At 40.9% G+C, this 11994-nt stretch overlaps 1 protein-coding gene across 1 annotated transcript in view; it reads right to left on the reverse strand.

Moving 5' to 3' along the window:
• The window catches only part of GTF3C1 (general transcription factor IIIC subunit 1), a 102349-nt gene that overhangs the window by 74442 nt on the left and 15913 nt on the right, over positions 1-11994 (reverse strand). Inside the window, exons 8-15 of the mRNA XM_018571292.1 lie at positions 11611-11726; positions 10153-10426; positions 9228-9315; positions 8866-9071; positions 6623-6780; positions 4644-4646; positions 3099-3238; positions 1282-1435 (exon numbers count right to left, since the gene is read on the reverse strand). Coding sequence (XP_018426794.1) covers positions 1282-1435; positions 3099-3238; positions 4644-4646; positions 6623-6780; positions 8866-9071; positions 9228-9315; positions 10153-10426; positions 11611-11726 — 1139 coding nt within the window. The remainder of the gene's footprint in view (positions 1-1281; positions 1436-3098; positions 3239-4643; positions 4647-6622; positions 6781-8865; positions 9072-9227; positions 9316-10152; positions 10427-11610; positions 11727-11994) is intronic.

Genomic DNA, 11994 nt, shown 5'->3' on the forward strand with positions numbered 1-11994 from the left:
TGTAGTTGAAAGTTGCTGTGTTGCTCAATATGTGTCAGTGCAGTGTTGATTAGTGAATAAAACTGACTTTTTGTGTTCCCTTTTGTATTGGGTGAAGTGATAATGTGTGCTATATTATCCACAAGAAGCAGCATGGAGTTTTAATGGGAAGCTCAAACGAGTGTATTTTGCTGTGCATTGTGATCTGGAGTGCAAACACATGAACGAAGAGCATCTGGTTTACTGTATTCTATTGTCGACAACTAAGCAAAGCTGTGCGTATTACTTTAGATAGGGATGATGTGTGCTAAATGTTAGTCACTGTTAGGCAATATAAAGTTATAATCACCCAAACCACAATCCCGGGTTGCTCTCAGACCGATCCCTTCAGCCTCGCTCCACCTCTGTTCCATTGGTCTATGGTCCTATGAGTCATCACTTTCTATACAGTGTAAAGAACCCAAGGATGCTAAGGAACATATCATCGCCGGAGTGGAGGAAGAGACGGGCTGGAGGGAGCGGTGTAGTAGTCAGCTGGGATTGTGGTTCAGGTGAGTAACTTTGTTATTTTAGCTACCTAGACAAAACAAGCACTTAACCCTTACAGTGTAGCAGTGGCCACACTTCAAGGGTTAAGATCTGATTTGCCTGGAGTTCTGCTTTAAAGTAATAATACACTGTCAAACTTTTTTCAGTAATAAATCCAGATCAAACAAATATACATTGCACAGCAAAGTATTTCTTTACGATTTTGCCCAAGCACTTATAATCATGTTCCAAACAGCTGGTTCCAACTCTTAGCTGAGCTTCCCTGAACTTCCTGGCTAGTACAAGATGACAAGGGACAGCTCAGTCTCCGGAAGCTGTCCTACTACTAATTTGGAGAAGAGAGAAGGGAGGAGCAGGGGCAGGGAAGAGGCTTGCCCTGCTGTGTCTGTGTGTTTGTGGAGACACACACACAAAATTACTAGCACACAAGGGTGGCTCCATAGGACCCTGAAACGGAAAGAAGCCACCCCAAAGCATGATATCAGGGCCAGTGCTCAGAGGACTAGCTGATTCTGTAAGTAACACTTTTAAACAACAGAGAGCAGCATCCATAGTAAGCTATTTAATTAGAATTTTACAGTAGCTTAAAAACCCTTTGACTTTCATATCACTTTAATTCCGGTGTCCTCAATGTATGATAAAGAAATATAAAATCACCACATACTGGAGTTTTGCTTTTTTTTTTATGAACTGTGATTTTGTTTCTTACTATTAGTTTTCATCAAAAAAATTAAACAAAAATAACAAAGTTACCTTTTTGCTTATTCCATCCTGTACAACTATAGTACGATAAAGCCTAACTAGACCTTCTTGAGACAGCTTCTGTACCAGTCTCACGATAGATTTCTTGCAGCACTTAGTAGGTACACCTTCCAGTCTCTCCTGTTCTACAATCATTTTTTGGAGACTGCAAAAATAAAATATGCAAAACAGTAACTATAATAAAATAATCAACATTACACAGTAATAAAAATAGTGACCGATGTGAGGTAACATTTCCAAAAGCTAAAGTGAACTATGGGCAAAAAAAAAAAAAAAGATGTGATGCAGTCTGTCAATGGAATTGACACAGCAGTCTCTGCTTTTCTAAATTCTTCCCTGTAACACAGTTTTATTACCCACTGATCCTGCCATTAAGTACATTTTTTAACATCCTTTAACAGACCAAGCAGTCCAGCAAAAGTGGCAGTGAGAGAGTTGAGACAAAGCATTTAACACGGACAGGGATGCTTACATTAGCATGCTTTTATTGATTTAGTTACATTTATCCCCCCCCAAAAAAAACACAAACTGTTTCTGCAACTGTTTAAAGTGACACTAAACTTAAGTTAAATCTTAAAAATGCATTCAAGTACCTTACCTATTAACAAAAATGTACCTTCTTTGTGTATCACTCGGCTGTAAATCCTTAAAGGATAATTAAAGCCTCCGTTTTTTTTTGCATAGATCTACTGCTAGCGAGCAGTAGATCTATGCAAAAAGTGTAAAAAAACAAAACAAAAAAAAAAACGCATTAACAGAGATTAATACTCACCTGTGTCTTCCCTGCGCGCTCCCATCCGAAAATGTGAAGATCCTCGGGCGGCCGCAAAGCATTTTGGGGCGGTCGCATGCGCAGCTCACATTTTTGGCTGGGAGACGAGGAGAGACACAAGGTAAGTCTATGGACGCGTGCACCCGCATGCAGACACCATGGGACAGGAAGTGCCAGCAAGGACAGAGGAGTCAGCTCTGGTTCGGAGACCCGCCGCAGTGCTGGAGGGACAGATGAACGACAGGAAAGAAGAAGATCGGATTAAGAAACATCATTTAAGGTAAGAGCTTTCATTAACATTGGGGGTAAGGGAAAAAAATTGACTTTAGTGTCACTTTAAATCATCTCTGAATTCATGCTGACACTGTCTTTCCTTCTGGAGTGTGGCTACTTTTGTCCCATGGTCCCTGTGTGTGTTATGATGTAGCCACCACTCCAAGCTCACTCCTTTGATGGACTATAATTTCAACAAAAATTTGCTAACTAAATGTAAGATTGTAGTCCATCACAGCAGCGAGATTGGAGCGGTGGCTACTTTATAACACACACAGGGACCACGGGGAACAAAAGTAGCCACTTTCCAGAAGGAATGACAGTGTCAGCACAAATTCAGAGATGATTTGAATATCTTCAGTTCAGTGACACACAAATATGCTACAGTATTGTTAACAGGTAAGGTACTTGAATGCATTTTTAAGATTTAACCCCTGAGTTTAGTGTCACTATAAAAAGTGTCAACTGGAGAATGTCTTTAATCTCTTATTCACATATGTAAAAGTCCAACTGAGTGGAATAGCACATCTAACATTGCCTTCTCTACAGGATGAAAATTTTGCTGTTGGTTGGTATGTAGCCCCTTCCTAGATAAAGTGGTGGAGTGAGTTAGGCACCCTAAGACAGAAGTGTGTTCCTGGCCGGATCACTAGCCTGGAAGTATATGTAAAACACTTTAATAAGTAATTGATATAAACCATTAAACTATTAAAAAAGCAGATTACTTTTATTTATTTCTTTAAACTAAGAAGATATAACTTACGTGAACAAGCTCTCCACTAATCGCAAATTCTTAACAGTCTCCACGATTATGTTCCTCCTTTTCAAAAGGCGATAGGTTTCACGAGATTTTTCCAGTGTTGCTGACTTAGAAGACTTTTTACCTCTTTTAGCTTTTAAGTCCTTAAAATAGATTAAATTATGCAAGTTTATTCAATGAAAAAGCTACCAAATCTAAAAATAAATCTGCATTTTCATATGGCAGAGCTGTCTGGCCTCTAAATACCTATTCATAATTTTGTCTTGGTTTCTGCAACTGGTAGAGTTGTTGACATGTCCATTAGCAGATGGCCAGACTCATAAGATCACCTCATAAAATCCAGCTCGGAAACAAGTATACATTTCCGACATTGCAAGACAGATATTCTAAGCAAGAGGTTTACTAAAAAAAAAAAAAATCTCTGACTGCAACACTCAACTCCTCTTTGTCCTTACGTTATATCATTTCACCACTAGATGTCCTCTGGATGAAATGACACTGAGGAAAGGGGGGGGGGGGCATAAAACAATTTAAATGTGTATTTCCCCAAAAATATACTAGAGGGAGCCAGTAAATTAACAATTTCAAATGCCTTTAGAATCAATCCATTATTTATTAAAAAGTTAGGTCAGAAAACATTTCCTATTGCAGGTGACAATTCTAGTATTGATCCACAAAGAAAAGAGGACTATAAATGAAATAAACAATTAGGGGAATTTATCTAAACTGGAGCAGACAAAATCTAGAGCACTGCAACCAATCAGCTTCTCTGTCTCATTTTCAAATCTTAACTGACCAAACTGAAGAGAGATGCTGATTGGTTGCCATGAGCAACTGCCCTAGATTCTGTCTGTTCTAGTTTTGATTAATTCCCCTCAATGTGTCTTTTGAATCAAGATAATTGAAACGTAGACCAAATTGTGATACTGTGTTCTAAGGCTAGCCATACACACAGAAAAAACCATAGATTCTCTTTCCAGCTATTATATCCAGCTATTATATTCAGAGAGCCAAAGTACCGGCCGCTGCCTGATTACCTGAACGGTGACTGCATCTGACAGGATGCAGCCACTGTTTTGGCCGAAAAGTGGCCAACATGGTCACCCACACCTCACATTTCATCAAATCATTGGAAATTCAAGCCTTATATGGCCAACTTTAGACTTTGCGGTCCATAAGACGCACCGGACCATAGGACGCAGGGAGGTCCGGCGCGCCTTATGGAGCACTCGACAGACTGTAGCTTCTGACACAGCTTCTATGACAGAAGCTGTGACAGAAGCTGCAGTTAGTGACCGCTGAGACAGGTGACGCTGTGATTACAGCGCCACGTTCTCAGTGATCACACAGAGCAGACGAAGAAAGTCCGTTCCTCGTCTGCTCTATGGTGATCTCCATCGTCGCCGCTGCTCGGTTTTAATACGAGTGATCTCATTAGATCACTCGTATTAAACGAGCAGTGGCTCCTACTGCTGAATACGATCGCCACCGCCGCTGCTCGGCTTTAATACGAGTGATCTCATTAGATCACTCGTATTAAACGAGCACTGGCTCCTACTACTCGGCCGGCGCCGGAAACCGCATGTCTCGGGCGTCGGGGTTCGCTCCATAAGACGCAGGCACATTTTCCCCTTCCTTTTGGGGGGAAAAAAGTGCGTCTTATGGAGCGAAAAATACGGTAGTTAGTATGTCTGTTTTGGCAGTGTCCTACTTCAACTCATGAAACCTACAATATTTCACCTCTTCCTTTCTGGGGTTATTTTTACATGACAAATAAATGACGTATCGGTGTATGTAATATGCATCATTTTTTTTTTTTAATAAACACAGTGCAGTTAATTTTCTTCTGGTGGAAACCTAGCCAACATTTAAAATATCACACTTGCAGAAAATTTTGGAAGCCTTAAAAAGGTGCTCATATACTGTACGACTTTCGTTCGGAAATCTTCCACAAATGATCTTTCGAATGATAATTGAACAGTTGATGGGACACCAACGATTTTTTTAACTGTAATCCCGCTATAATTTTCTCGAAGGGTGAGGCTGGAAAACTTTTTTCGAATGAAATGAAGAATCGATGGATTGGTGGCCCTTTCGTACGGGGGGAAAAAAAATGCAGCAAGAACACAGCACCTGTGCAAACGAAAATCCGTTCTGTTGATTGTCAAAATTCGGGGAGTTAGTATTGCTAACGAACAATTATCGAAACATTGCTCTGTGCTTGATGGGCTTTTTGAGCTAGAATCAAACAAGGGTTTTTGTCACCAATGAAAATTTCAGATTGAAAATCTATAGGTGTATGGCCAGCTTTAGGAATAACAATAACTAATTTAACTAACTTACTTAAAAGGAGAACTATGGGGTTAAGGCTTTTCCCCATAGTTTTCCTAAGGGTAACGGGAGGACACAAACTAGCTTCCCCCCGTCACCCAAAGCTCAATATACCGCGTGTTACAGCTCGCGGTATACTGAGACGCCGCAGCCGGAACGGATCCCGACAATTCTGTCTGGATCCACCGAGCTGCGTGAGTGAGAGCTGGCTCTGCGTGAGTGACAGTCACGGCTCTCTGCACGGATAGATGGAGAAGTGAGCAAGCGACAGAATGTGTTCGCTCACTTCCCGCTCTACTGAGCCGAACTGTGACAGTTTCATTGTCACAGGTCGGCTTAGATTATGAAATGAGATGAAAATCACTCACCTCATAATTCTCATTTAACAAGCAACAAACATTTTACATTACCAAATGACCTTAATGATTATTGTATATTTTCACAGCCAAATTGGCATAACATTGATTTTATTATTGTTACATGTTCCTATTCACATAGCATAAGCTAAAAAATATATATTTAGAAAATGCTTCTTGTAGTTTAAATTGCTTTTAATTGGGTTAGGGTTTCTTAAAAAGGAGAACTATGGGGTTAAGGCTTTTCCCCATAGTTCTCCTTAGGGTAACGGGAGGACACAAACTAGCGTCCTCCCGTCACCCTAGGCTCAGTATACCGCGAGCTGACCACACTAGTGGATTTTGAGAGTTAAAAGGAGCCTCACCTTGTATTATTTTTCACAGTTCAGTCACCTAACTCCCACAGTGTATGCTGCTTTTCATCCCGTGCTTCTGTGTACAGTAGAATCTGAAATCCACTTGGGGACTGCACCACCCATTCCCAACTGCACTCTGCAAAGGAAACAGGCCTCTTGATTGACAGCTGTTAGCTCACTGTTCCTGGCATAGGAATCAGAACAAGCACTAGAACTGGAAGGGGATGCCCATTTTGTGTCAGGAAAGCACAGGAAGAGTGAGATGAGCATCAATTAAGAGACTGTCTCCTTTCCTCTGTGGTTGGGAATGGGGCGTGCTGTCACCCTCTGGATCTCAACTTCTGCTGTACACAGAACCATGAGATAAAAAGCAACATACACTGTGGGAATTAGGGGACCAAGCTGTGAAAAAAGGGCAAGACTTCATTTTTAAGAGAAAACGGTTTAAAATGATAATTACATGCTTCTGTTTCTCACTTGACACAACCTCCTCAATTACAGAGATATCATCTCTATCCTCATCTGCAGAGTGTGTAGTTATCATAGAAAGGTTGGGCTCTATATGGAGACTGTCCCTACTGCAGTTGTTTTCTGATGTGACTGAGATTTTGTCCAGTTCAGCGAGCTGAAAACAGGATTTTCCTGCAACAACAAAATAAATTACAGACAAAAATAAGCAAATGCTGTGCCAGTAATAACATTTTTATTCAATAAACAGCAGTACACAGATAAATGAGGGGCAGTGGTACCACAACTTTGTTGTCTTTGAATAATAATAATAATAATAATAATAATAATAATAATAATAATAAATTATGATTTTTATTAATATTGGTATTTATATAGCAGCAACAATTTATGCAGCGCTTTACATACTGCAAATTCACATCAGTCCCTGCCCTCAAGAAGCTTACAATATAAAAAGGTACCATTACAATGAAATATACATTTTAAACACAATGTACTTAAAGTTTTAGTTCAGATCATTTGATTTGTTTTTTTTGCATGCACATTTTTAGAAGATCACGCACAAGGCAGGACCAACTGTACAGCAGTTCAGCACTGAGGTGGCTCCCCTCAAGGCTGGCTTTTTAAGGGGAAGAGCCTTAAAGTGTCTGCCTGAGGATTTTAACTACTAACTTCTGCAAAACAAAACATGTCTTGTATGGGACATTTAAGCAATTTTAAAATAAAACAGAACAGAACAGGTCTGTGCATTGTTTTTTCTTAAGTTTCCAGTTATTGCAGCAATTACGTTGTGGGATTTTGACCTCATGCACACGGGCACAGGGGGGCCATACATGTAAAATTTGGGCTTATTTCCCTGCCCAGGAAGCAACAGGTGCATACAGTCACCCACAAACATGAATGGCTATACGTGGGTATTTGGCAGGGTATGCACAGGTACTTTTAAAATTAGCAGCCGGGGAAGCCAGGAGTTTGATTACAACTGTTGGCTTTACACCGATAGTGATTGGGGTGCTATAAAGCTCCCTGATCAGTTTTACAGACTGCCAAAAGGTAGACCCATATTGTCTCCTTAAAGAGAACCTGGTAATAGGTAAATGTCACCAGCTCACCAAAGAGATCTGATATCCAAAGTGTTCGTTTAAAGAAACGTCATGTCATCAGAACAAGCGCTTTTGGGGCCACACAGGGTCCCCTTCATCAGGCTCAGCAATGACTGCTGAAGGGGACCCTGTGAGGCCCCGAAAGCGCTTGTTCTGATGATATGACATTTCATTTAACAAACACTTTGGATCTCAAATCTCTTTGGTGTGCTGGTGACATTTGCCTATTACCATTGTCTTGCGACGCCATCAGTCACTACAAGCACCCCCACAGGACTGGGGACCTGCGGTAAGGAGTGCAACAAAGCCACTTCAATCTCTTAAAGAGAACCACTAACGTGATATCACATAGGGAGCTTGTGAGACTCCTATGTGAAAGCATTAGGGTTAAGTTAAAGAAAAACAAGTCAAATTGAAAAAAAAAAAAGTACCCCAACCCACGCACATATTAAACATAATGTGCAGGGGAACATAAATCTGCAGATTGTGGATGGGATGAGGTTAGTTGTCTTTAAGGGGTACAGAGAACACCAGTGGGGTTACTTACTTGAGGCATCATACAAATGTTACATACATTTACTTGAGTCACTCCAACCATAAAAATACTTCAGCTTCAACTAAGCAAAAACATCCTTAATCACCCAGCTGTTGTATCAGCGGGCATTTAATGCGAAAAATAACACCCCTAAGGCTGGGTTCACACCATTTCCTGGACCAGATCTGGAACTTAGTGCATTGCATTTTTGCCGCGCTTTTACCGCAATTGGAATTGTTTTTTTTTTTTAGCTTAAAATGGTCTTACAGGCGAGTTCCATGCGTTTTTGATGCGTTCTAGTGCATTCCAGACCAGACAAAATAGGACACGCTGTATTTTTCTGGTCTGGAACAGACTGCGCTGGTGGGAACAAAGGCCAGAAATAGCATAGGGATACATTCGGATGCATTTTGGGTTCGGAAACAGTCTGGTCTGGAGGTAATCTGGATGTGGTGTGAATGGGCCCTAAAAGTTCCCAATATAGATTGGGGAAACCAGCAATTGGAGTGTGATATCAGGTTAAGTTGGTTTGGAACTTTATAAAACATATGATAAGGGAAAATATTAGAAATACAATATTTTATATCTGCAAATACAAACTACTGAAAATAAATAGCTTACCCTTTGATGGAGGTAGAGGAGTGCTTGTCTTAGCAATGTATTCACTCATATCATCCTTCTCATCTTCTGAAATGTGCGAGTCCACAGATGGGTTGTTTTCTGGAGACATTGCTTTGTCCTCTTCTACATTTTGTAATGTATCCAAATTCATTAATGATAGCTGCTCGCTTTTTGCTTTTTCCTCTAAGAATTGTCTGCGTAATTCACTTTCCTCAAGGGTCCCCTTCATCAGGCTCAGCAATGACTGCTGAAGGGGACCCTGTGAGGCCCCGAAAGCGCTTGTTCTGATGATATGACATTTCATTTAACAAACACTTTGGATCTCAAATCTCTTTGGTGTGCTGGTGACATTTGCCTATTACCATTGTCTTGCGACGCCATCAGTCACTACAAGCACCCCCACAGGACTGGGGACCTGCGGTAAGGAGTGCAACAAAGCCACTTCAATCTCTTAAAGAGAACCACTAACGTGATATCACATAGGGAGCTTGTGAGACTCCTATGTGAAAGCATTAGGGTTAAGTTAAAGAAAAACAAGTCAAATTGAAAAAAAAAAAAGTACCCCAACCCACGCACATATTAAACATAATGTGCAGGGGAACATAAATCTGCAGATTGTGGATGGGATGAGGTTAGTTGTCTTTAAGGGGTACAGAGAACACCAGTGGGGTTACTTACTTGAGGCATCATACAAATGTTACATACATTTACTTGAGTCACTCCAACCATAAAAATACTTCAGCTTCAACTAAGCAAAAACATCCTTAATCACCCAGCTGTTGTATCAGCGGGCATTTAATGCGAAAAATAACACCCCTAAGGCTGGGTTCACACCATTTCCTGGACCAGATCTGGAACTTAGTGCATTGCATTTTTGCCGCGCTTTTACCGCAATTGGAATTGTTTTTTTTTTTTAGCTTAAAATGGTCTTACAGGCGAGTTCCATGCGTTTTTGATGCGTTCTAGTGCATTCCAGACCAGACAAAATAGGACACGCTGTATTTTTCTGGTCTGGAACAGACTGCGCTGGTGGGAACAAAGGCCAGAAATAGCATAGGGATACATTCGGATGCATTTTGGGTTCGGAAACAGTCTGGTCTGGAGGTAATCTGGATGTGGTGTGAATGGGCCCTAAAAGTTCCCAATATAGATTGGGGAAACCAGCAATTGGAGTGTGATATCAGGTTAAGTTGGTTTGGAACTTTATAAAACATATGATAAGGGAAAATATTAGAAATACAATATTTTATATCTGCAAATACAAACTACTGAAAATAAATAGCTTACCCTTTGATGGAGGTAGAGGAGTGCTTGTCTTAGCAATGTATTCACTCATATCATCCTTCTCATCTTCTGAAATGTGCGAGTCCACAGATGGGTTGTTTTCTGGAGACATTGCTTTGTCCTCTTCTACATTTTGTAATGTATCCAAATTCATTAATGATAGCTGCTCGCTTTTTGCTTTTTCCTCTAAGAATTGTCTGCGTAATTCACTTTCCTCAACAAACACATGAGAAATAAATTTGGTAGTTCGCTGACGTCCTTCATCTTCCATGAAGCCCTGAAAAAAAAAAAAAAAAGGGAAGAAAAAGGTTTCACAACATGACCATTGAAATAATGCAAGCTCCTGACATGACCCAATAACAAATAAATAATGGTCTAAATTGTGGATAGGCAACCTTGGCACTCCAGCTGTGGTGAATATACAAATCTCATGATGTCTCTGCCTTTTGGAGTCAGGCCTGTGGCTGTCAGACTTGCAATGTCTCATGGGACTTATAGTTCCACAACATCTCGAGTGCGGAGATTGCCTACCCTTGGTCCTACTGATCACATCACTACAATATACTGGCTTCCAAAGGCTATTTTAGGCCCTTGTTCTATGTGATCTATAAAGATCTACTGGGCCAGTACTGGTGGAAAAAAGCAACACCCAAGATTTCCTTTTTTCCCTTTCTGCTTTCCTCTCCACAATCTGTCACTATTCTTGCTTATCTCTTCTTAGACATTCACTGCCACTGATTTTAATCTTTTGGCTGTTTAGTTTACACCTAGATGGTGGTCCTAGAGCAGGGGTGCTCATTTTCTCTCCTGGCTGTCTCTCTTGGCTGTCTCTCCCCGCTCTCTCTCCTGGTTCGCCTTGCTGTATTTTGCAAACAGTGCAGTGCAACAGGCTGTGCAAACTAATACAAACTAATATTTTTTGATGTAATACATAGCACTTCAACCACCAGTATTCACCAGAAAGGTGTCAGGGAGCTTGTCTCAGCAGAACCAGGCTAATAGGTAATCATGTGTGCACAGCTAAATAAATATGCCAAAATGGAATAAAGGGGCCGCTATTCACACCCTTCCTGATCTACCAGCATCAGCTTTGAGAGCTACTGGTAGATCACAATCTACCAGTAGCTCTACCTAGAGGCAGAGCCAGTTGTACCCGCCCCCTCCTCGTCCGTTCCGCCAGTCAGCGCTGGCGGAGCGGGGAATCCAGCCCCTCCCCTGTCACGGCAGAGAGCCGTGACAGGATCGAGAGGTGAGCGAACGCCGGTATGTGTTCGCTCACCTCCCGATCTACTGAGCCGACCTGTGACAGTCTCATTGTCACAGGTCGGCTAGAACTATGAGGTGAGTGAAAAGCACTCACCTCATAGTTCTCCTTTAAGATTTAGTTACTGTGATATTTTATTGGCAGAAGCTGACCCAAGCCATTTATCAAAACCCCCCACACAAGACAAAACATCTAACCTTAATCAACATATATCTTTCTAATAAACGACATAACATTCTGGCTTCCAGCTTCCCCACATTCATTGCCAATCTTATCTCTCTTTGTGAAATTCCATTTGTGCCTTGATTTTCAACTGCAAAATTAAAAAAATTAAAAAATGATTAGCGTGTAAATAATAGTACAATTTTTTAATAATTTTTTTTTTATAATACTCAGAAAGTACAGCTTTTAGTATTTGGATACATAGCTAAGTAAAGTGTCAGTGAGTATACTGTAACACTGATAGTATAAGCCAAAATATCCAGGGTGCACACCACTTATCATCACTGAACTTTGTTGCTTGCCAAAGATTACAGTTCCCCATATCCCCCCCCCCCTCCTCCTCTTGGTGCACTGCTTTG

Source organism: Nanorana parkeri, unplaced genomic scaffold (genome assembly GCF_000935625.1).
Source record: "Nanorana parkeri isolate BGI_ZX_2015 unplaced genomic scaffold, ASM93562v1 scaffold1727, whole genome shotgun sequence".
NCBI lineage: Eukaryota > Metazoa > Chordata > Amphibia > Anura > Dicroglossidae > Nanorana > Nanorana parkeri.